Here is a 25,638-nt window from a genome sequence, read left to right on the forward strand (position 1 = left end):
TATTAAAGCTAATGCTCGATTTCAATGAGCCACAAGACTTCTTAAGTGGGGGAGAAAACAAAATACAAAAAATCCATTATTAAGTGAGTAAAGATTCAGAACAGACCTGAATATCCAATGAGTTCAGTTATGCTTACTTTGTCATATGTGTTATATTGGGCCATATTATTTTATATTTAGGCCATAATATTATGATATTACATAACATTTGGACTGTTAGCTTATTTAACTAGCATATTTCCCCATAAGTTGCTTTTTCGTGTTCTTCTCTGGTTTTAGTATAATTATGTAACATTTTGGAAGAAAGATACAAAATAACAAACCAAAGCTTGATGCCAAAATGGCAAATATTTCCACAGCTACAGTAAATTTCCCAGGTGAACTGACATAAGCTGGAATAAAAGTGATCCAGACGGCACAGAATATGAGCATGCTGAACGTGATGAATTTAGCTTCATTAAATTTATCAGGCAACTTCCTCGCCAGAAAAGCCAAAACAAAACATAAAAGTGCCAAAAGTCCGATATAACCCAGCACAGCCCAAAATCCTATGGTTGAGCCCAAATGACATTCCAGAATTATCTTTTCTTTGTAGTGATTTAAGTTTCTGAAAGGAAAAGGAGGTGATGTTGTTAACCAAAGGACACAGATTAGAACCTGTATTAGAGTGAAGGCAAGTACACTAAGTCTCTGTTGTGGAGGTCCAAACCATTTCATGATATTACTTCCTGGAAGTGTTGCCTTGAAGGCCATTAATACCACCATTGTTTTTCCAAGAATGCAGGAAATGCAGAGGACAAAAGTGATCCCAAATGCTGTATGGCGCAGCATACAGGACCATTCAGAGGGCTGTCCAATGAAAGTAAGTGAACAAAGGAAACAGAGAGCCAGTGCAAAGAGCAGCAGGAAGCTCAGTTCAGAATTGTTGGCTTTGACTATTGAAGTGTTTTTATATTTAATAAATATGATTGCTATTATCATTGTCATAAATGTACCAACAACAGAAATAACTGTGAGCAGTATTCCCATAGTTTCCTCATATGACAGATATTCAATTTCTTTCATGACACATTTATCCTTCTGTGGATTTGACCAGTATTCCTGCTGACATACTTTACATTCAAGAGAATCTGTAATGGAGACATAAAGAAAGAGTAATGCAAAGAAAAGTTAGATATGTTTGGGAAATAATAAATAGAATTCAAAATATGTGACAGGTAAATAAAACTAATTTGCTGTCTTAAGATTAATCTCCAAATAACAGTAACCATCTTTTGAAATCTATTGACTTTAAATAGTGTAGGCTGAGTTTAGGGTAAATAGTGTACAGTCTTATCACCTGACATTATACAGGGTGTCCCAGAAGTTAGGGGGCAACTGTGTATGGTCTATTGATTTACAGGTGACCCCTAACTTCTGGGACACCCTCTATCTTTAACACTCATTTTTCAGTAAAATGTACTGTATACATTTAAGTAATGTAAATCTAAAAGGTATTTAAAATTTTGTTTGGTATTTTAAGTGTTTTGGAAAGAACAATAATGTATTATATTTTATTTATTACATTATAATTGAATATATAAGACATTTTACAACAGGTTTTGAAGGACATGGCTTTCTGAATATTCTGAATATTAATTGTATCATATATCTTAAGGACCTGAAATGGATAAAGTTGCATAACTAAAGCATACTCCTCAAATAGTTTTATGTGTATTCACAAAAATGATTGATTAGTTTTGTATTATAACCTTAATTGCAAACTTTTATATGACCACTGCAAACTCTTAAATGGTAATTTATTTTTGTTTTTGAAAATTCAACTCTAATTGTCACAACATCTTTTTTTTTTTGTACCTGTCATATTACTAATTTCTCCTGCAGCACACGGTATGCAGTCAAAGCAGCAGATTGGCTTTCCTTTTTGCACAGCTTTCCTTGTTCCAGGTGGGCAGCTGTCACTGCATACAGATTTTGGTACCTAGGACCAAGGCGCATATCATATATATGATATTGTATTAAAAGGATAGAAAATGACAAATAAATACCCCCCATAAGATCTTCACACATTTCTCCTTATACTCACTTGATCAGTACTTTTTGCCCAAATAATAGAGGTCATGTTTACATTTAAACGACTCTGACCAGGAAAAGTAGAATCATAAAACCCAACAGTAACAAATTTATGTAGGTGTTCTTCATCTGTTTGCCAGTTTATGATTTCATATTTTCCTGCAGGGTCACCATTTTTATTAAAATAAATATTTTCGCCATCTTTGGTCTTGAAATGCATCTTTTTGATGTGTTCAAGGAACTAAAAAATAACATTTAAAACCAAAGTTAGTTCATTTGTTAATAAAACTTTTAAAATACAGCATGTAAGTTATCTATATTAAGCAAAACTGCACTCTTCATAAAGTGTATTATGTCTTGGTTTTCCAACAGGTGTGTACCAAAGCTAGCATTTGTGCAAAAACAGTGCCATTGCACCACTTTTAACTCACAGTGAGAGGATCAGGTTGCTTCTTTGTAGGACAAGTTTGTTTGCAGCCAAGAAGGTCATGTAGGGTATAACCAATGGCATAAACTCCTTTATATACATTACTGATAATGGGCATCAAAGACATGTCAGTGAAGGAGTTTTCCACTTTAAACAGATTTTCTTCTCCTGTGCATGCTGGTAAGCCTCTTGAATCATTTTGCATTGTGTATTTACAATTAAACAGAGCTTCCCAAAATGTAGTAAAAATGGCACTGCCTACAGATTTCAGTGGTTTTATATCTAGAATGAAGTCCTCTAGACCTGTTACTGTTGTTTTGGAAATAGCAAGTCCTATAGCTCCTTGCAGTATATTTTGCTTATCCAGTGTGGCCACTATTGGATCGCCCATCCAACTCTCAGTTCCCACCCATTGGTATCCAGTGATGTTGTGTTCAGTAAATACATGCACCAAAATCTCCCAATCCCAGTGACCAAGAAATCCTACTATCACTCGAGAAGTGGAGCTTTTTATTTGCTCTACGATTTTTAGCACCCTTTCTTGTGAGTAGGTTCTAAAAAATGGAAGGGAATATTCTAAGCATATGCCCAATTGTTCTGCAACTTTAGTAAATGTAGCCATCCCAGTGTTACCATAATCATCATCTCTTCTTATTGCTCCCACCCAGGTCCAGCCAAAGTGCTTGACCATCTCTGCCAGGGCCCTGGATTGGTGATAATCACTGGGAATTGTGCGCAGAAATGAGGGATATTTCTTTTTGTCACTGAGACATTCACAGGTGGAAGAGTGACTGATCTGAAATTACATTATCACAGACAACTCGGGCATCATGTTGCAGAACTCATTTTGCACAATACAATGCACCAAAAGTGAGTGATAACAATGACTTTTCAGCTGTAATGTCTCTTGAAGTTTTAAAATAGTGTTCTTGTATTCATATTATTGATAAAATGGCGTAAATTCTTACTATAGGGATGTTGAACGGTCCAATACTCATTGCTATCGCTGTGGACACCGCTGAGTATGTCTCACCTATTATGGCTTGTACCTGGGCTGGCTTTGTGCAGACCCGATGTGCAGCTGAGTTCTCATTTCCATTAATAAGTGTCATTGCCACTTTAACTCCCATTGCTGAAGAACTACAAGTGTCAAAGATCTTGTAGCCCAGTGAGACTCCAGGAAGCAAAGAGGAACTGTTGTTAATCTCTTCTACCGCAAAGATCAAGGACTGTGTGTATTGAAAGGCTCTGAAATCTAAACTGATTAAAAAATATATAAAATAGACAGCACTGCAAATCCATCATTTAAATATAAAATAACAGCATAGTATCATAGTAACAGCATAGTGATTTATCATAGTAAATGCACAATGAATTACATTAATGGTCTTTTTTATAAATAATGCTTACCTTGTGCACTTTATTGGTGGTGGCATAACTGAATAGGACAAGTCTGTGAATTCCCAACTACTATAGAATGGAAAAATACCTCCAACTATGATATCACCATTCTTCCAAAAATGTGGGTATGCAATATCTCCTCGCAGGCTACAAGTAGTTTCATTAGCTCTGGAAAAATTTATGATGGCTATTACCATGTGCAAGAGAGTAAATATTGACTCCATTTATCTATGCCACTCTAGAGTACAGATGATGAATAAGAGCACATGTGTGTGGTCAAATCTGTGATTTAGATGAACAGGAAGGATTGAATGTTATTTATATACATGGAAATGCAAATCCTCTATGGTATAGTTACACACATGAGCCAAAATCAAAGGAGGTCTGATGTTTTCTAGAATGCATTCCCCCTGCTCATTATGTTTACCATGAATATCATGTTTGACCATTTTCAAATTTGTTATACAGTTCAGAGGAGACAAAACAAGAAAAAAAAAACAATTTGGTGATTGTCTTTTTAGTGATGCTTAGACTTTCCATGTCCTTTATTAATCATAAACCATTTGCTTTCCCAGTATAGTACAGACTCAGCACATGAATTTGCTTTGGACACTGGGATTCTATATACACTAGCTACTTCAGACATTTAAACATAGTATAAATAAATAAATAAATAAATAAATAAAGTCAATCATTCAATCAACATTTAATGGTGCTTGTGCTATACACTCCACTCTACATTATGGGAATTTGTTGGAAATAGATACAAAAGAAAGATTTAAAATTTTATTATTATTATTATTATTATTATTATTATTATTATTATTATTCAGGCAAACATCCCATTTCAGTTTGCTACAGGGCTTCTTGACCTGGGCAGAAAACAAAATACAAAATTCTTTAATCAGTGAGTAAAAGTACAGAACAAGTCATACTGTAAAAATGGCCAGTGTGTTGAATAATGGATATCTGGTCATCGGCTTTATCCAGGGCCATATTAAATAATACTTTTTGAGCTTTTCACTTAATCGATATTTGTCCCCATAACGTAAAGAACTTAAATGTTCTTTACTTTAGCTTCATTAAAATAAAAATAGCTTCATTCAGTTGAAAACAAAAACGTTCATATGTTTTTAAAAATTATGCACGTTTAAAGTTCTGTATAGTCAGGTATATTATGTGCACTCTTTATGAAGTGCATCATGACTGTTTCTTTTAATACAACATGTATTTGCCCAAACAAGCCAAAGGGCAAAAATGGTGATTTAGCACCACTTTTGACTCTCAGTGAGAGGATCAGTTTGCTTCTTTGTAGAACAAGTTTGTTGGCATCAAAGAAGGGCATGTAGGTGATGGGCAATGGCATAAACTCCTTTATATACTTTTTCTGATTCTGATAGTGATTACCTGAACACAACAAAAATGTGGTTCACCATAAAGGAACACAGCTGAAAAGGGATACAGGAGAGGGTAAAGGCAAGATTGAGTTCAGTCCCAAGGCCTAGTGGAGTACCATACATTATGTACACTGCCTGGAAACTCCTTCTGCAACTATGGATGATTTTGAGAGTGATTTGGTGGAGGGAGAGTTGCCAACCAGTGGAGGTGTGCTAAAGGGTGTATTGGATCACCAAGGAAGATAACTCCCTGATATATATATATATATATATATATATACAGGGCTGCTGACAGCTTTGGGTGGGCCCGGGACAAAATGCTCTGAATGGGCCCCCCCTAACAACGCCCCCCCCCGGGCCAACACCCACCCACCCACCTCTCTTATCCCAGTCTCTACTCACTCCAACCCTTAAATTACAGGTATTCAAAAACCATTCAACCGGTCAACAACCATTTCATTTTAGCATTTCAACATTTTTACAGTTTTAACATTTCCTTAGTCTGCAACTATTCAGGTGCGAAATGCAATGCGCTGGACTTTTGTTGTGCGTGCGTGCGTACTGTCCAGTGTGAAAAGCAGAGAAGAACACACCGCTCGAGAAACGGCGGGATATGATTGCGGGCTAATGTGAATATTCTTAGCTTCAATCAGATATATGAAACACAATGTTATTAAGCCATTGTGGTTATGAAATGATTCAATGCCCTGTGCGTTTGATATGGTGTTCAGTGTGACTTGCTCTGCCCTCGTTTGTAACATGAATTGCGTGCCGCGCGTGCCTTGGTTGGGGTTACTTTACGGGGCTGGAAAAAGTTGGCTGTGTCTTACCCAGTGATGGGAATAACGGCGTTAGAAATAAACGGCGTTACTAACGGCATTACTTTTTTTAGTAACGAGTAATCTAACTAATTACTTTTTACATCGTGTTATGCGGTGCTGGTGTTGCTTGCGGTAATTACGTTTGTTAATGATGTGTTGCTGATCTTGTTAATGTCTCTCCAATCATATCCCATAGGTGGAGCGTTGGTGCATTGGCGTTGGGCTTACTGGGCGGTCCTCCAACTATAAAGACGCCCTAACTTCGTGATGGCTCTCTCTCGCGCTTCCTCTTTGAGCAGACGCCGACACACGCGCACCGTTTAATGTTTTGTTAGTTAGTTCTGATTTCTGTTGTAAATAGCTTTAGCTGGTGGTGGTAGTGTTAGCTAGTTGAAGTTGTGGGTGGTTGTTCCTGCACGTTTTGTAGAACAGTCAGTCAGTGTAGGTTAGGCAGAGGACCGGAAGCTTTCACTGTTATTTTGTGCCTCGCGGCTGCGCGTGGGACACGGGAGCGAGGAAAGCTGGAACGAGGAGTCAGTTGTTGACTAGGCTTTTGTTTTGGTTTTCTTATTTCTTCTGCCAACCGCCCTGTACTATTTTTCCATTTTGCTGTTAAAACCGGTTTTTGTAAAATGCCGTCCTGTACTATTCCATTTTGCTGGTAAAACCTTTTCTTGTAAAACATGAAAAATATCAAGTAAAAAGGGAAAAACGTTAATATATCACTTGTTGTCCGGCTGCTTTTGTGTGTGATGTTCTATGGTAGTGGGAGGTCGTAACACATCGTTATAACGCTGTTCCCGTTATTTACAACAAAATACTATGCGTTACTTTATTAAAGCTGTTCTCATCTGGCACGCTGCTCGTTCAGCCTTTCTTTACTCTGCTTTCGTGTGGGGCGGGGAGACACGAGACAACGGCTTGGTAAGCTAATCAGAGTAGATTTGGACAACATACGTAGGTAGGCCACGCCTACTGCACGCTCTTTCAATCGGAAGACACCGCGATGGCGAGCGGTCAGCCCAGCACTGCGCTTTCACATTGGAAATACAGCCATTACTTTTCATTACTTGAAATAAAAGGCAAGAGTGTTTACGTGCAATGCACATTATGTCGAGGAACAAAGCGTTTGTCCTCGTCAGTGGCCAGTAATTAGTAACATAATTTTAATAACTACAAAAATATATTACATTTGATAGGTGTCTTATCTCACATTGTCCCACAAAAATATTAATATAGTGTAGATAACATTACTAATTGGTTCTGTTAAGTGTCCATTTCAGTCATTAAATACATTTAACATTCACTTTTATTATGATTACACTAATTGAATTTGATTTTTTTTTTTTTTTTTTTGAGGGGGAACAAAATGTAACGGAATAATTACTTTCCCTGGTAATTAGTTACTTTTATGACAAAGTAACTCCGTTACTAACTCAGTTACTTTTTGGGAAAAGTAACTAGTAACTATAACTAATTACTTTTTGAACGTAACGTGCCCAACAGTGGTCTTACCTGGCTCAGCTGCCCCACTGCCTTTGCTAATACCTGCTGCATCATCCGAATCTTTTTTAAAATATGTATGCAGTGAGCCCCTGAGTCTCTTGGTTTCTTCCTCTCTTTTTCTCTTTTCTTTTCTGTGCTCCTGACTTGTGCATGTTGGCAAATGGCACGCACGCTGATTGTCGAAGCGCTATGATCGAATGATTGTTTTTTTTCCCCTTAATCAAAGAGTCAGACCAAACCATTTTTGCATTAGGGGTGGTAGGGGGTTCTTGATGTCTTTTTCAAAGACAATAAAGGCAAAAGATCTAGAAATCATTTATTGAATGCAAATATAGCACATTTCTCCCCCAAATCAACACATTTTGAAATGAAATAAAATAATCGCAACTTCATGAGAGCCCAGTTCTGGGCCCCCCCCCCATTCCTGGGCCCGGGACAACATACCTGTTTGTCCCCCCCCTGTCGGCGGGCCTGTGTATATGTGTGTGTGTGTGTGTATATAATGTCCCCTGATGAAGACAAGGATGAAGCAGCCACCAATAAGAACACTTATGGACAACCTAGCTATCAACACAATATCAATCCTGGTAGGAGGTGAAGCCTATACTGTTTTGAGAAGTTCACATCCTCAGCAAATTTCAAACCAACAAACTCAAGGTTCCTTGAGCTGAAAAAAAGTTAAAGAAGATCCACTTTGCTTTGTCTGCAACCATAATCACAATGCCTAGATCTACTGGCATGCCATTCTACCCAGAGTCTTGTGTCTCCTGTAACTATATAAAGTTCCCATGACAACTGTGGAACCACTGAAGAAGGTCAGCAGATTTCTGTGGAGATTGCTTGGTCCAGGAGCCTGAGCAGTGCTGCTCTACACAGGAGCAGAAACATCCTGTAACTCCCTTTCTGTAGCCAAAGTCAGAGACCCCAAAGTAGCAGCAACTGGCATTGAGGCCTGTGCAGGCAGAAAATTGAGGGTAGATAGATTGCTGGAGGTGGCATGAGTGAGCCAACAAGCAGAAGTACACCAGGTACTAGGAAATGGTGGACCAGTGCAGGAAGCAAGGTTGGTACATGCACTTTGATCACATAGAAGTGGGCTGCCAGGGGATTACAGGGTGCAAACTCTGCAAAGCTCTGATGAAGTTTGGCCAATGACCAATAATTAATTCTGTTCACTGAGAGGTCCATGGCAATACTTCCATTATTCTATTACACTTTTAGTATGGCCAAATGGGGTACTAGGTTCAGTCTTTGACATTCATGCATGATTCACACATAAGGTTAGTGTTTTATCCTGACCATGGTTTTGTTATGAGCTGAATGGAAAAGAGTTTCCCTGCAGATCTTTTGCACCAAAAACTGGGGATGGGGGGTGAGGGGGAGTGTTCATATTCTTTGGATTGAGTGTCCACCACCACAAATAACATTCTGTCATGCTTTATTGACAAATAAGGGTAGAACAGTATAGCTCTGGCCTGGACAAGCTGATTCTTGACTTCTCTCTTGATTTGAAGTTGGGGCTCAGCCTCTTATCCTATGCTTGCTTCACTGCCTGAACCCTATCGCTGCACTTGAGTGGTTTAATTTTTGGAGGGAGAGAGGTCACAGGTGTGTCAAGGTGATAAGTTTTGGGGGTGTTTGGAGAACACATTCCAACCAGCAGAGCATGCAGTAGGGATCTAGTGAGCCTGGGACACTGGTGATTTCCTTGTCAAATTTCCAGGTTATGGCACTGATGAAACAAGAGGGGCCAGAATAGGCTTGGGTTCAAGGTCATGGTTCTCAGAAGGATAAATACAGGACAGGGAGTTGGTCTTCACATTCCTTGAACCTGGTTGGTTTGGAAGCATAAAATTAAACCTGATGAAGTAGAGGGGCTTGCTGCAATGGGCTTGCTGTGTATTTAAGCATATCACTGTTTTTAGGTATTTCAAGTTCTTGTGGTTGGTGAAGATAGGGAATGGAAACCCCCCCCCCCCCCAGCTAATTTCCCACTGCTCTAAGGCAACTCCCTATATGGTAGTTACTGTATGTTAAAAGGGTCTTATGTTATGTGGGTGTGAGTTTGGACTTGACTCCAAAGTGCTGAGACAACACTACTCCCACTCTTCATTCTGAGGCATAAAATTTGACCTTGAATAGCTTTGAGGGATCAGGGTGCTTTAGAATAAGAGCTGTGATGAAAGCTGTCTTGAGCCTCACAAAGGCCTCATCAGCTGCTTGGTTCTAAGCTTGATGCGTGGGGCTCTTCTTGAGGAGGGATATGAGTGGGTGGGCAATTGAACCAAAGCTCTGTATGAACCACATATAGACCCTTTTCTGTCACGTGACCTTCGTAAACGCGACCGCCATTTTGGACATGTAGTGGACTTTGGCTCGAATCGGTTTGAATGCGAGGAAGGCGACAAACATAAAAGAAAAAGGAGCGAGATGCAGAAAACTGTATTTACTAGTTTACTGTAATTATGATCTGGCAGCTACTTACACCGGATCCAGTGTAAATAGCTGCCGCGCGCTAGCTGCCGGAGCCAGCTGCCGGAGCTGCGAGCTAGCTGCCGGAGCCGCGCGCTTCCCGGCCGGGGCTGCGAGCTAGCGCGCGCGCGTTCCGGAACCTCGGACGTTGGCTCCGGCAGCTACTTACACCGGATCCAGTGTAAATAGCTGCCACGAGCTAGCTGCCGGAGCCAGCTGCCGGAGCCGCGAGCTAGCTGCCGGAGCCGCGCGCTTCCCGGCCGGGGCCGCGAGCTAGCGCGTGCGCGCTCCGGAACCTCGGACGTTGGCTCCGGCAGCTACTTACACCGGATCCAGTGTAAATAGCTGCCGCGAGCTAGCTGCCGGAGCCGCGCGCTTCCAGGCCGGGGCCGCGAGCTAGCGCGCGTGCGCGCGCTCCGGAACCTCGGACGTTGGCTCCGGCAGCTATTTACACTGGATCCGGTGTAAATAGCTGCCAGATAATAATTACAGTAAACTAGAATGGAATGTTAACAGCAATGTAATGCCTTTTCTGGCTAATTTTATTCGTCTTACCTCCAACAAAGTGGTCACTACACAAGCGTTGGTATGCCGCTATCCATCTTCTCCGTCGGTCAGCATCTACCGGGATCCGATAAAATGATAACCCTTGCCTTGTTTGTTGATGGTTACTACATCCAGGTGCACAACAATATAGTGGCATGATGGAAGTCTTGCTGAAAATAAACACTTTCTTTGCTGCTGTTCCTCAATGTTGGCTGTGGTAAACTACTGGTAGTACATGTCCAAAATGGCGGCCGCGTTTGTTGTGACGTCACGTGAAAAGGGTCCATAGAAGTTGGAAAAGCCAAGGAAATGTTGGAGGTCCTTGACAGTCTGTCACTGCAAGTACCTTGGTTTCATCCATTGATTCCCCTTCTAGGCTTATGATATATTCTAGGAAGTAAATTTCTGAGACAAGAAAATTGCATTTTCACCCTTGGCATAGAGCTGATTTTTGAGGAGACAGGACAAACTTGCCTATGGTGTTATGGGTGTCATAAGAAGGGGAGCAAATTAAGAAGTCATATATGTATGTGATCACAAATCTGCCAGAATATCCATCAGTACTTAATTTGTCAGGCACTGAAACACAAAGGGGGCACAACAGAGCCCATAAAGCATGACACGGTACTCATAACAGCCAGAGGTTGTGCAAAAGGCTGTCTTCCACTTGTCATTAAGTCTGATGTGCACCAGGTTGTATGTACTGCAGAGGTCAAGCTTAGTGAACAGTTTGGCTGCTCAAAGCTGTTCTAGAGCTGAGGGGACCAGAGGGAGAGGGTAGGGATACTTAACAGTGATCTGTTTTTTTACTGATGATAATCAATACAGGGACAGAGGCCTCATCCTGTTTTTCTCCATCAAGAAAAAGCCAGCTGAAGTGGGAGTGATGGAGGACTCAATATACCCATATTGGAGGGCTTCATGGACATAGTCCTCCATGGCTCCTTGCTCACTGAGGGATAGTGGATAAATAAATGGTAGATAAATAGTGTGGTGGCATGCTGCTGGGCAGGAAATCTATGGTGCAGTCATAAGGTCTGTGGGGAGGAAGATTACTAGCCTTGACGTTACTGAACATGGAGATTGTAATACAATTCTGGCATGGACATGGTGAAATGGCATAAGCACTCTCCACAGAGGTGGAGGAGACAGTGACTACGTTTACATGCACATCCAAATTGAGCTGCTGTTGGTAATCGAGCTGAAGGTCCCAGCAGGGTGCCAGAGAAATCCAATCGTACATGCACACAACTGAAATCGGGCTATTGTGTGAGGTGCATTGTGCACCCGAGCCACAGGTGGCGCAACACGCCCCATTGTGTTGGTACACTTCCGGTTGTTGTCATGAAGAAGAGCTATTCAAGAGTGTAAACAAAGTTATCAGTTCCGTGTTCTCCATTGCGCGTTTTTCTCCCGTCCATGAATTTTAATATATTCAACTCCTTAAGCTGAATGAGCATGAACTCTCTCCTCATTGCTCCAGAAGTGCACGTTTCTGCTTGCCTGTGGCAGTGGGGGCGTGGTCAAGCACCGGTCTGTGACAGGAGGGCGGAGCCAGGGAAGGTGAGTGGCAGAATCATTAAACCTGACGGTAATTAACCTGTGTTTGTGTGTCTTCCCAGTAACCGCACCCTATTTAAGGAGGCAGAGGGAGAGCAGAGGGGACAGCTCATCCCGGGACTAGAACACAGCGTGCGCGCGTGTGTGTGTTTTTCTCTCAAGAATAAAAGTAGGCTGTTAAACTGAAAAGTCTGACAATAAAAAGCCTATTAGTACCAGAAGCTTTGTCCTGCTGTCCTCTGTGCTCCACCCACACTTCAGAGAGCTCTACATCGCCATTTTCTCTTCTCCGTTTGTTCCTCCTGACCTCTTCTGCTGCTCGCTACTACTGTTGTCATGCCGACCGAGGCTGTTGTGTTTCCCGCTTGTGGTCTCGTCACTCGTCACTTCTGGAAGTAGCTCGACAACTAGCTCGATAGGGTATACATGCACAAAGTAGCTCGGCAGAAATCGCATAAACTAGGTCGTGTAGCTCGATTCCGAGAAATCAAGTTCGGTTCAATTTCAGCCGAATTAAGGTGTATACATGGCATTTTGAACTTCGATTTCAGTCGAGCAACGGCAGAAATTCGATTCTCTCTATGTGCATGTAAACGTAGTGAGTGAGGCATAGGAGGTGCAAACACATACAGTGTCTTGCAAAATATTCATCCCCATTGTGGGTGGTAAAAGAAAGCAACTGGACTTGCTTGAAGATTCTTGAAGACATTTCACCTCTCATCCGAAAGGCTTCTTCAGTTCTGTCTGACTAGTAGGGAGTATCAGGTATTTATCCTCTCACGGATGAAAAGCTCATCTAAGGTGTCGTTGAGTCATCCTGTTGGTGTGGGTCACTGGGGGCTGAATGTGAATGGCCTAAAGAGTCGTTAGGGTGATCAATGGATTGCCCATTAAGGTGGTCAATGGAATGCTGATTCTCTCTGTCCTTCTGTATGCCACTGAAAACAACTGGATTTTGGTGTGCATTCAGTGCACACCAATTCAATTGAATGCACACCAAAATCCAGTTGTTTTGAGTGGCATACAGAAGGACAGAGAGAATCAGCATTCCATTGATCACCTTAATGGGCAATCCATTGATCACCCTAATGACTCTTTAGGCCATTCACATTCAGCCCCCAGTGACCCACACCAACAGGATGACTCAACGACACCTTAGATGAGCTTTTCATCCATGAGAGGATAAATACCTGATACTCCCTATTAGTCAGACAGAACTGAAGAAGCCTTTCGGATGAGAGGTGAAACGTCTTCAAGAATCTTCAAGCAAGTCCAGTTGCTCTCTTTTACCACCCACAGTTACCATGACCTGGATGACTGAGAATCTTCATAGACATTCATCCTCATTGGTGTTTGTCCTGTTTTGTTGCATCACAAAATGGAATTAAAATGATTTTTTGGAGGGTTAGCACCATTTGGTTAACACAACATGCCTACAACTTTAAAGGTGCAAATTGTTGTTTTCTTGTGACACAAACAATAATGAAGGTGACAAAACAAAAATCTGGAGTGTGCATAGTTATTCAACCCTTTTATATGAAACCCCTAAATAAGAGCTGGTCTAACCAATTCACTTCATATACCACATAATGAGTTGATTAAGATCCTCCTGTCTGCAATCAAAGTGTCACAAAATCTGTCACGTGATGTCTGCATAACTTAACCTGTTCTGGAAGGACCCTGACTCTGCAACACTACAAAGCAAGCAACATGAGAACCAAGGAACACTCCAAACATGTCAGAGACAAAGTTGTGAAGAAGTATAGATCAGGGTTGCGTTATATATATAAAAAAAATATATATTATATATATATATATAATTTTTTTAATTGGGATTTTTTTTTATATCCCAAGCTTTGAATATCCTAGTACGCACCATTAAATCCATTATAGCAAGAAGGAAAGAATATGGCACCACTACAAACCTGACAAGAGAAGGCTGCCCACCAAAACTCACAGATCATGCAAGGAGGGCATTAATTAGAGATGCAAAAAAGACACCAAAGATAACACTGAAGGAGCTGCAAAGATCCACAGCAGAGATTGGAGTATCTGTCCATAGGACCACTTTAAACCTTACACTCCACACAGTGGGACTTTATGGAAGAGTGGCCAGAAAAAAGCCATTACTTAAGAAAACACATTTGGCGTTTGCCCAACAGCATGTGGCAGACTCCCCAAACACATGGAAGAAGATTTTCTGGTCAAATAAGACTGAAATTGATATTTTTGGCCATCAAGAGAAATGCCATGTGTGGCACAAACCCAACACCATGAGAACACCATTCCTACAATGAAGCATGATGGTGGCAGCATCATAGTGTGGGGATGTTTTTCATCTGCAGGGACAGGAAAGTTGTAGAAGACTGAAGGAAAGATGGATGGCTCTAAATACAGGGCAATTCTGGAGGAAAACCTGTTTGAGTTGAACAGAGGTTTGAGACTGGGACAAAGGTTTACATTCCAGCAGGACAATGACCTTAAACTTAGTGCTAAAGCTACACTGGAGTGGTTTAATGGGAAACATTTAAATGTCTTGGAATGGCCTAATCAAAGCCCAGACCTCAATCCAATTGAGAATCTGTGGCATAATTTGAAGATTGTTATACATTAACACAATCCATCTAACTTAAAGGAGTTGGAGCACTTTTGCCTTGAGGAATGGGCAAAAATCCCAGTGGCTAGATGTGCTAAGCTAATAGAGACCTACATACCCCAGAGACTTGCAGCTGTAATTGCAGCAAAAGGTGGCTCAATAAAGTACTGACTTTGAGGGGGTGAATACCTGTGCACATTTCAGATTTCTGTTTTTTCAGCTGAAATAATGTTTGTGTCACAATAAAACAACAATTTTCACCTTTAAATTGGTAGGCATGTTGTTTAAGTCAAACGGTGCAAAGCCCCCAAAAATCCATTTTAATTCCAGCTTTTAATGTGACAAAACAGGACAAACACAAAGGGGGATGAATACATTTGCAAGACACTGTACACTGTAGCTTCCTGTGAGATAAGCTTTTTTGAACTGTTGTTCCAAGAGTGGAGAGACCTGCTGCAGACATAGTGGAGGTGAAGTTAGTTTCAGTCATTTTCTTGACCTTGCATCAGTACACATGAAAGCATGGCAGGATTATATCAAAAAGCATTCGCTCAATAAGCCAGTTGTATGTGCAATTTATCTGTTGAGAAGTGACTGATTGTATAATCATATTGTGACAGTTCGTATGAGTGGGAGGAGCACAGAAGGACGGCAGGCCAGAACTGAGTTCACAAAAAATATTTATTCAGCTTTTCAGCTTATCTAATTGTCTCCCAGTCACACATGGGCACACACACACAGGTTGTCTGGTTGGGGAGAGAGCTCTCCTCCTCTGCTCTCTCTCTCTCTCTCTCTTTAAATAGGGTGCGGTCACTGGGGAAGACACACAAACACATGTTAATAGACATCAGGTGCAGTGATTCTGCCACTTACCTTCCCTGACTCCGCCCTCTGGTCACAGACCAATGCTTGACCACGCCCCTGTTGCCACATATGTACCCCCACCGCCCGACTCAGGCCGGACAGCCATCCGGCCTGCAGCTGACTCCCTGCCCCTTGACGGGAGAGGAAGTCCGCCACGACCATCTGCGCCCCCAGCCTGTGGATCACCTTGAAGTTAAAGGGCTGGAGTGCCAGATACCAATGGGTGATCCGCTCATTTGGCATCCTTCATGTGGTGGAGCCACTGGAGGGGCGCGTGGTCCAAACAGAGGGTGAAAGGGCGTCCCAGCAGGTAGTAGCGGAGGGCAAGGACCACCCACTTGATGGCTAGACACTCCTTCTCTATCGTGCTGTCGCGCCCCTCACGCACCGACAGTTTCCAGCTGATATACAGCACTGGACGGTCCTCCCCATTCACCTCCTGGGACAAAACAGCCCCCAGCCCTCTGTCCGACGCATCTGTCTGTGATATAAAGGGGAGAGAAAAGTCAGGGGAGTGTAACAGTGGCCCCCCACACAGTGCAGCCTTCACCTCAGAGAAAGCCCACTGGCATTGCTCCGTCCACTGGACCGGATCTGGTGCCCCCTTTTTAGTGAGATCAGTCAGCGGGCTGGTGACATCCGAATAATTAGGTATAAACCTACGATAGTAGCCAGCCAGCCCCAGGAACTGTCTCACCCCCTTTTTGGTCTTGGGCCTCGGGCAGGCTGCAATTGCTGCTGTCTTGTTAATTTGGGGACGCACCTGCCCATTGCCGAAGTGGAAGCCCAGATACTGTACTTCCACCCGCTCAATCACACACTTCTTCGAGTTGGCTGTGAGACTCGCTCGCCTCAGCGACCTAAGGACGGCCCTCAGATGTTACAGGTGCCGCAGCCAGTCATTACTATAGATAATGATGTCATCGAGGTATGCAGCCGCACAGGTGGTGTGGGGGTGGAGGACCCTATCCATCAGCCGCTGGAACGTAGCGGGTGCCCCAAACAGCCCAAAAGGAAGTGTGACAAACTGGTGTAAGCCAAACGGTGTGGAAAAAGCCGTTTTTCTCAGGATAATGGAGTCAAGGGGATCTGCCAATAACCCTTTGTCAAATCCAGTGTCGAGTAAAAGCGAGCCGTGCCTAGTCGATCGAGCAACTCATCAATATGAGGCATTGGGTACGCGTCGAATTTAGACACTGCATTGACTTTTCTATAGTCTACACAGAACCAGACCGACCCGTCGGCCTTGGGTACCAAGACCACCGGGCTGCTCCAGTCACTGTGGGACTCCTCGACGATGCCCATTTCGAGCATGGCCTCGAGTTCTTCCCGAACCACTTTTTTCTTGTGTTTTGGTAGCCTGTAAGGGCGGCTGCACACTACCACCCCCGGGGGCGTCTCAAGGTGGTGCTCTATGAGGTTGGTGAGGCCGGGCAGGGGCGAGAACACGTCCAAAAATTCGGTCTGCAACTGGGCAACCTCCGCGAGTTGGGTCGGGGAGAGGTGGTCTCCACAGGGGACCGGAGAGGTATGCGATGCCAATGTTCCCTTTTGAACCTTCGGCCCCAGCTCCGCCTTCTCCAGAACCACCGACACCAATGCCACGGGGACCTCCTCATTCCAGAGTTTGAGCAGATTGAGGTGGTAAATCTGTCGTGCCCCACCCCTGTCCATTCACATCACCTCGTAGTCGATGTCCCCGACTCGCTGTGTGACCTCAAAGAGTCCTTGCCACTTGGCGATCAATTTGGAGCTCGATGTGGGCAACAGTATGAGTACTTTATCTCCCGGTGCGAACTCCCTAAGGCGCGTACCCCTGTCATACAGGCAGGTTTGCCATTCTTGGGCCTGCCACAAATTTTCCTGGGTTAGGTGTGTGAGTGTGTGGAGTTTTGCATGCAGGTCAATAACATATTGAATTTCATTTTTACTTGGTGAAGGTCCCTCCTCCCAATTTTCTCGCAGCACATCTAGAATGCCACGCGGCTTATGCCCATATAACAGTTAGAACGGGGAGAACCCCGTGGAGGCTTGTGGGACCTCTTGCACTGCAAACAACAAGGGCTCGAGCCATTTATCCCAATTATCTGCATCCTCGCTTACGAATTTTTTAAATTATGTTTTTGAGGGTGCGATTGAACCATTCAACTAAACCGTCTGTGGGTGATAAACGCTGGTGTGGATCGGCTTAATTCCTAATAAGCCATACAGTTCGTTCAGTGTGCGTGACATAAACGAGGTGCCTTGATCAGTCAAAATCTCTTTGGGGATTCCAACTCGGGAGATGACACCGAAGAGCGCTTCTGCAATACTGCATGCTGAGATATTGCAAAGAGGCACTGCTTCCGGGTATCGCGTTGCATAGTCCACCAGAACTAAAATAAAGCGATACCCTCGTGTTGACCGATCTAATGGCCCGACGAGATCCATCCCAATTCTTTCAAACGGGGTCTCGACTAATGGGAGAGGGCGCAAAGGCGCTTTTGGAATGGCCGCTGGATTTACTAACTGACATTCGCGGCACGCTGTACACCACCTACGGACATCGCCACGAATCCCTGGCCAATAGAACTGGGCCATTATTTGGGCTAGTGTCTTATCCTGCCCTAAGTGTTCAGCCATGGGATTAAAGTGAGCCGCCTGGAATACCAATTACCGGCGGCTCTTTGGAATCAAAAGCTGCGTGACTTCCTCTTTAGTCTGAGTGTCCTGCGTCACTCGGTATAATCTATCCTTCATAATAGAGAAATAGGGGAAGGATGGGGTGGCGTTTGGCTGGAGTGTTTGACCATCGATTACTCTCGCTTGGTCAAACGCATGCCGCAGAGTCTCATCTCGTGACTGCTCTAATGGAAAATTCGTGAGGGATTCCCCAATCGAAGGAGGGGCCTGCTGCTCCTCACTCTGACACAGAGATGACATAGACAGCTCTGTGACAGCTGCTCCCGCCAATGCGACATCGGGACCTCCCCCTGCTGAACTACGGCAGGACCCACTCTTCACTAAATGACTCATTAACTCCCCAAATCCCAGCCAATCAGTCCCCAAAATTATCGAGTGGGTAAGGCGAGGATTAACCGCCGCCTGTACTCTGAATTTTTCCCCTCGAAAAAGAATGTGGACCGACACTAAAGGGTAGTTTTGAACATCCCCGTGCACACACAACACCTTCACCAACTGTGCTCCCCCCAATGCCTTGTCTTGCACCAGGCTTTGGTGAATTGATGTCTGATTACAGCCAGAGTCCACCAACGCCTGATATGTATCCCCTTGGACACTCACTGGTATGCGATACGCTCCAGCCCAATCGAGGGTGGCTCCTGGTGTGTCGGGGATCCGAACCACTGCGCCCACCTCCATTGCCGAGCGCTGCTGTTGGAGGTGGCCTGGCTCCCCGCAGCGCCAACAAACCAGCCCGGACTTCCTCTCTGCACCGGCGCTTTGGGGCTCACTCACCTGAGGGGGGGAAGAGCCAGACACAGAAGGGGGAAAGGGAGGGCACCGTGGGTGCGGCGGGCCGGCTGGGGTGGAGCCGGCCCCCATCTCCACGGTGGGGGAATGGGGTGAGGATGGGACACAGAAGGGGGAGAGAGAGAGAGAGAGAGAGGAGAGGGGAGAAAAGGATGTCCACTGTCCTGCCATCGGAACAGCCGCCAAATGGTCCTCCGCCAGCTCGATGGCTTGATCCAGCGACACCGGGCGGTGGCACTGGACCCACTCCGCGGTCCCTTCAGGTAGATGGGCGATTAACTGCTCCAGTACCACCTGATCGATGATTCCCTCGGCATCGCGGCTGTCGGCCCTCAACCACTGCCAGCAGGCGTCCCAGAGTTGCTGGCCAAATGTGAACAGCCAGCCTACTTCCTCCAGGCGCAGAGCGCGGAAGCGCTGTCGCTGCTGTTTGGGGGTGTGCCCCACATGCTGGAGGACAGCCCAGAGGAGGTCCACGTAGACCAGCCGGCAGTCGGCAGGGAGCTGTAGCACGGCCAGCTGCGCCTTGCCCGTTAGCAGAACGCTGTTCCACCGCCCAGCCCGAGGCCTCTGCTGCCTGCTCGAAGAGCATGAGGAAGGCCTCGGGGTCGTCATGCGGGCCCATCTTAGTTAGGGTGGGGGGGGAAGGGCCCGCGGCGGTGGAGGTGGTGGACCCTGCCGACGCGAGGAGGTGCCGGAACGCCTGTCAATCTTCCTGCTGCACCAACACCAGGGCCTCAAACCGTTGTTCTTGCTCCTTCCGGAGGGCGACTAGCGCCTGGTGCTGGCTCTGCTGGGCCATGGCTAGGGCGTGGACCAGGTCCGCAAAGGGGAAGGACTCCATGGAGCTGTTCTTTTCTGTGCTCTGGTCCCGGGTTTCGGCACCACTGTGACAGTTCGTATGAGTGGAAGGAGCACAGAAGGACGGCAGGCCAGAACTGAGTTCACAAAAAATATTCATTCAGCTTTTCAGCTTATCTAATGGTCTCCCAGTCACACACTGGCACACACACAGGTCGTCTGGCTGGGAAGAGAGCTCTCCTCTTCTGATCTCTCTCTCTCTCTTTAAATAGGGCGCGGTCACTGGGGAAGAGACACAAACACACGTTAATAGACATCAGGTGCAGTGATTCTGCCACTTACCTTCTCTGACTCCGCCCTCCAGTCACAGACCAGTGCTTGACCACACCCCCGCTGCCACACATATCATTGCAGTGGGGGCATGATAAATCATTGTCTGTGAGTAGAGAGGATTCAGATAGAACCAATAGGTAATATGTGATGAGTCTCACCTGTGTCTAATCATAGCAGTCCATTAAAGTGTTTTTTCATGTGCTTGCAGATAAGTTCGGCAGCAGAGAGAGCACAGTGCCATGTATAAAGCATTAAAGATAGCTGAAAAGCTGAAAAACAACATACTCAACCCAAGTTCTCACAAGCCTGTCTCCTTGTTCCTCATTTTCCTGTATACACCGAGAGAGTTACCTTTGTGCCAAAAACCATGATTGTGAGGAAGAAGAACCATTATGGAGTCCTCCTCACCCATCACCAAGATCATCCAGACCCTCGCCAGCATCCACTGATTCCACCATAAGGCCCTTGTTGGGCTGTGTGCAGAGCAGGAGCAGCACTTCCAGGCTCTGCTTGAAGCACAGGCAGAAGACTTGCAGGTGCTCTGGAACCTGGTCCAGCTAATGTGTACTCTCGCAACAGCTCCAGTGGCCAAAACGGGCCTGCACCACCTCAGGCTCATGAAGATAAGTCTGCTGAAAATGTTTAAAGCTGCAACAGGTGACTATTTGTCCCCTGTCTCTTTCTAGGCCTCAAATTGCTTCTGCCAAATTTAATGACTGTTAGTTTAAATTACCTCATAAGCTTCTAGCTGTCACCAAAGACGCACAGGAGTGCTGGATATTCCCATTCCAGTAAAGGAACAAAAGAAATACAACAGAAACAGATTGGCCACAGAGCCTGAAGGCATGTGCAGGCCCACAGTCTCAAAAAATAAAGTACGTTATTGTTCCTTTAGGGCTACAATGGCTTATCTCTGGGGCAGTACCCTCAAATTTGCTTATTTGTACCCTTTCTATACTGCTGGGGAGCATACGTATGTCTACCTTTTGACCCTAAAAAGTTACAAATAGTTACCTTGAGGTCCAATAATGAACCATAGTGGTACATTACTGTAGATTGTACCCTGGGGGACAGAAATGGATTACGACTGTATTTCTGATAGTGCAGTATGTACAAGCCAACAATAATGGCTGTAAATAATTGTGATGATCATTGCTGAATTAATTAAGGCAAATGCTACAGAGATTTGCAGGTACCATCCTGTCCCTTAATGACATCACAAAACTCACCACCTCTCTGATTTGTCTAAAATGAATTGTCATAACCAGAATAAACATAAGATGTTTATAAATATGTGAAGCCTATATATCTGTTGAGGACTGAGCGAGCAAAACCATTGGGTAATTTTTGTGATGTTATTCCTTGTACAACTCCTTTCTCTTAGCCTGGCAAATGGAGAAAATTGCCATATTCTGGAAAACCCAGAAGATCCTCTCCTATCTAAAGATGGAGATGTGATAATTGGAGCTATCTTTTCAGTACATATGTGTACAGATATGCAGTCACTGGAATACACTGAAAAACCTCAACCTTTAATTTGCATTAGGTTTGTTGTAGTAGAACCATCCACATTATTTAGTAAATCTCAATTTCTTCTGTATTTCTGCACTGAATGTCTTTTATTTTTCATTTTATACTAAATACATCATTTTAATTTTCTTGTGATTTTGATGTATATTTGTAGAATTAACCTCAGACAATTACGCTTTGCTCAGACCATGACTTTTGCAATTGATGAAATCAACAAAAGCAACAGTTTGCTCCCAAATATTTCAATTGGTTACAGAATTTATGACAATAATCGCTCATATTTGTTATCTATGAAAGCAGCCATGGCACTGATGAATGGTATGGATATAAAAGCAGATGGTGCCTGCTCTGGACAAGCAGTAGTACAAGCCATCATAGGGGAGTCAGATTCTTCTCCTACGATAGCACTCACAAGAACAATGGGACCCTTTAAGATCCCAGTGGTAAGAATAAATTATTTTCATAATTATTTAATAACAATTATTTCATAGTTACAAAACACACTTGAAATATACAGCAGAATAATATTTTCTTTTGCAATGTCTACATTTAAGTCATGTATCCATTTTTGTCTATTTCCTAATGATCATGTTGTTCTTACAGGCAGCACATTGGTGCAGTGAATATTATTGCCACCTCATAGCTTCTTTTTGTGTTTATGCATAATATATGGATATTATTTTGAAAGATTTAGGTATTCTTTATATTTTTAGTTTGATGCTAGTCTGTCTAAATTCCTCTTGCTATGAACAAATAAAACCTGTTTTTTTACCTACTTATACTTTTCCCCCTGTTTTAAAAAAGGCTTTTTTCTTTTATCTGTCTTTCTCTCCTCAGATAAGTCACGCTGCCACATGTGAATGTTTGAGCAACAGAAAAGAGTATCCCTCTTTCTTCAGGACCATAGCAAGTGACTACTACCAGAGTAGAGCACTGGCATATTTGGTCAAGCACTTTGGCTGGTCTTGGGTGGGAACTGTAAACAGTGATAATGACTATGGCAACAATGGAATGGCCATTTTTCTGAATGCAGCCAAAGAGGAGGGAATATGTGTTGAGTACTCTGAGAAGTTTGACCGGTCAGATCCTGCTAAAATATTAAAAGTGGCTGACATTATTAAGAAAGGCACAGCCAAAGTAATTATTGTATTTCTCGCCTCCTTTGATATGAACATTCTAATAGAACAGCTTATTCTAAAGAATGTCAGTGGCTACCAGATGATTGGTGTTGAGGCATGGATTTCTGCTGTAGATCTTGCCACACCAGCAAGTTACAATATATTGGCAGGAGCCATTGGTTTTGATGTGGGGAAATTGAACATTGATAGTTTTGCTGACTATGTTGTCAATGGGTTTTGGCAAAAAGCACTCCCTTGCTTACATACCAAGGGAAATGTTTTTCAACCTGAAAACAACTGCAGAAAATATGAAGATATTATTCACTTTAAAAACTACAGTAAGGATATATCAGAATTGAGATATGCAAATAATATTTACAATGCAGTTTATGCTGTGGCACATGCTCTACACAGCCTGTTGAGATGCACAGAAAACCAGAGTTGTGAGAAAGGCAAAATAATACAACCATGGCAGGTAACACAAGAGAAGAGAAGCAAACAGGTTATGTCCATGACTGATATGGTCATGAAATGAAATGAATAATTATTTTTATTTTTGCCTTCCAAGGTTGTTGAGTCTTTAAAAAAAGTAAATTTTACTACCAAAGAAGGAGAACAAGTTTGGTTTGACAGCACTGGGGCAACAGCTGCAAAATATGATGTGGTGAACTGGCAACGAGAGTTCAATGGAGAAGTGCAGTTTAAGACAGTGGGTTATTATGATGCCTCACTGCCAAATGGACAACAGTTTGTCCTAAATGTTGAAGATATTGTGTGGGCTGGAGAGAAAAGACAGGTGCACCCAATGTTTGCTAATTCTACATTTTTATTGAATATAATCTACACTTGATTGGGTTATCTATCTATCTATCTATCTATCTATCTATCTATCTATCTATCTATCTATCTATCTATCTATCTATCTAGAGCTGTAAAGCCCGATATAATATTTCCAGTAAAAATGAATGTTCTAATAATGTAAGTGCCACACCACTGAAAAAAAAAATATGAAAGGTTTGACACCATAATAGCTTTTTTAAAATATGGTTAGTTTTTTCTTTATCAGATGTCTGATAAAAAAGAAAAAAACTAACCATATTTAATATATGACATAATGAACATAATCGAAAGCTTTTTTTTAAATATATTTAAAAAAAGACTGAAGTTAAAAAGCTGCTTTGATATCACTGATGAGCAAACAATTAACAGCTTCACAAAACTGACAGATATAACCTTATAAATTGAAGGCTATTAAACAGAGTATAATTTAAATAATAATAATAATAATAATAATAATAATAATAATAATAATAAATGTGCATATTGTTGCTGTTTTATATATTTAAAAAATTCCAAATAAAAAATTATTATTGCAGTCACAATATATATTATTAATATTAGAAGCCAAGGTCTGTGTGCAGTGAGAGCTGTCCTCCGGGTACAAGAAAAGCAGCACAGAAAGGAAGGCCTGTCTGCTGCTATGACTGTATACCATGTACAGAGGGAGAGATTAGTAACCAGACAGGTAAATTCACTTTTACCAATTTTCAAAGCCAAGTTGCTAATTGTACATTTTGTATCATCATTTTATTATTTAAGGTACAGTTGCTGAACAATGGCATTCATAAATAAAACCTCAATATAAAGTATATTCTCCTTCCTAATTAGAATAACCATAATTATTTTGCAGATTCAAATAATTGTGAGCAGTGTCCAGGAGAATATTGGTCTAACGCTGAGAGAGATACATGTGTGTTAAAGGTTATAGAGTTTCTTTCATTTACAGAAGTTATGGGTATAGTACTAATACTTTTTTCTGTGGTTGGAGCTACATTAACTGTGTTAGTAGCTATTTTATTTCTAAGAGAAAAGGACACTCCCATTGTTAAGGCCAACAACTCTGAGCTGAGCTTCCTGCTGCTGTTCTCCCTGACACTGTGTTTCCTCTGTTCACTTACTTTCATTGGACGGCCCTCTGAGTGGTCCTGTATGCTGCGCCACACAGCGTTTGGGATCACTTTTGTCCTCTGCATCTCCTGTGTTCTGGGGAAAACAATCGTGGTATTAGTGGCCTTCAGGGCTACACTTCCAGGCAGTAATGTCATGAAATGGTTTGGGCCTCTACAACAGAGACTCACTGTTCTTACCTTTACTCTCATACAAGTCCTTATTTGTGTAATTTGGTTAACAGTTTCCCCTCCTTTCCCCTACAAGAACATGAACTACTACAAGGACAAGATCATATTAGAATGTAACTTGGGCTCTGCTGTAGGTTTCTGGGCTGTGCTGGGTTATATTGGAGTTCTTGCTTTCTTCTGTTTTGTTTTGGCTTTTCTAGCAAGAAAGTTGCCAGATAATTTTAATGAAGCCAAATTCATAACATTCAGCTTGCTCATTTTCTGTGCTGTATGGATAACCTTTATTCCAGCGTATGTCAGCTCTCCTGGAAAGTTCACTGTAGCTGTAGAGATATTTGCCATTTTGGCTTCCAGCTTTGCTCTCTTATTCTGCATCTTTACACCGAAATGTTATATTATTCTGTTTAAACCTGAACTAAACACAAAGAAAAATATGATGAGTAAAATGGCCTCTAAATCACCTTAGAAACATTCAAATCTGCAAACATATGTACTATTCTAGCTGAAGAATGTTAAACACAAAATGTTGAGTATAGTAAACTAAATAATATTTAGATAGCTGATATACAAATAAATCATATATA

The 25,638-nt window shown here is 42.8% G+C and overlaps 2 protein-coding genes across 2 annotated transcripts; one reads left to right on the forward strand and one right to left on the reverse strand.

Moving 5' to 3' along the window:
* Positions 1-225: 225 nt before the first annotated feature.
* LOC132888378 (extracellular calcium-sensing receptor-like) lies at positions 226-4,125 on the reverse strand. The gene is made up of 6 exons (XM_060924433.1): positions 3,911-4,125; positions 3,469-3,760; positions 2,505-3,296; positions 2,087-2,314; positions 1,858-1,981; positions 226-1,130 (listed from the first exon to the last, which is right to left on the reverse strand). The coding sequence occupies exons 1-6, from the start codon at positions 4,123-4,125 to the stop codon at positions 226-228; spliced, it is 2,556 nt and encodes an 851-aa protein (XP_060780416.1).
* Positions 4,126-5,454: 1,329 nt separating this feature from the next.
* On the forward strand, positions 5,455-25,520 carry LOC132888379 (extracellular calcium-sensing receptor-like). Its single transcript, XM_060924434.1, has 9 exons — positions 5,455-5,506; positions 20,752-20,925; positions 21,010-21,115; positions 21,653-21,814; positions 21,953-22,241; positions 22,636-23,391; positions 23,485-23,712; positions 24,318-24,441; positions 24,607-25,520. Exons 1-9 carry the CDS (start codon positions 5,455-5,457, stop codon positions 25,518-25,520), a joined length of 2,805 nt encoding a protein of 934 aa, XP_060780417.1.
* The last annotated feature ends 118 nt before the right edge of the window (positions 25,521-25,638 follow it).

The sequence above is a fragment of the Neoarius graeffei genome, chromosome 6, assembly GCF_027579695.1.
Source record: "Neoarius graeffei isolate fNeoGra1 chromosome 6, fNeoGra1.pri, whole genome shotgun sequence".
Lineage (NCBI taxonomy): Eukaryota > Metazoa > Chordata > Actinopteri > Siluriformes > Ariidae > Neoarius > Neoarius graeffei.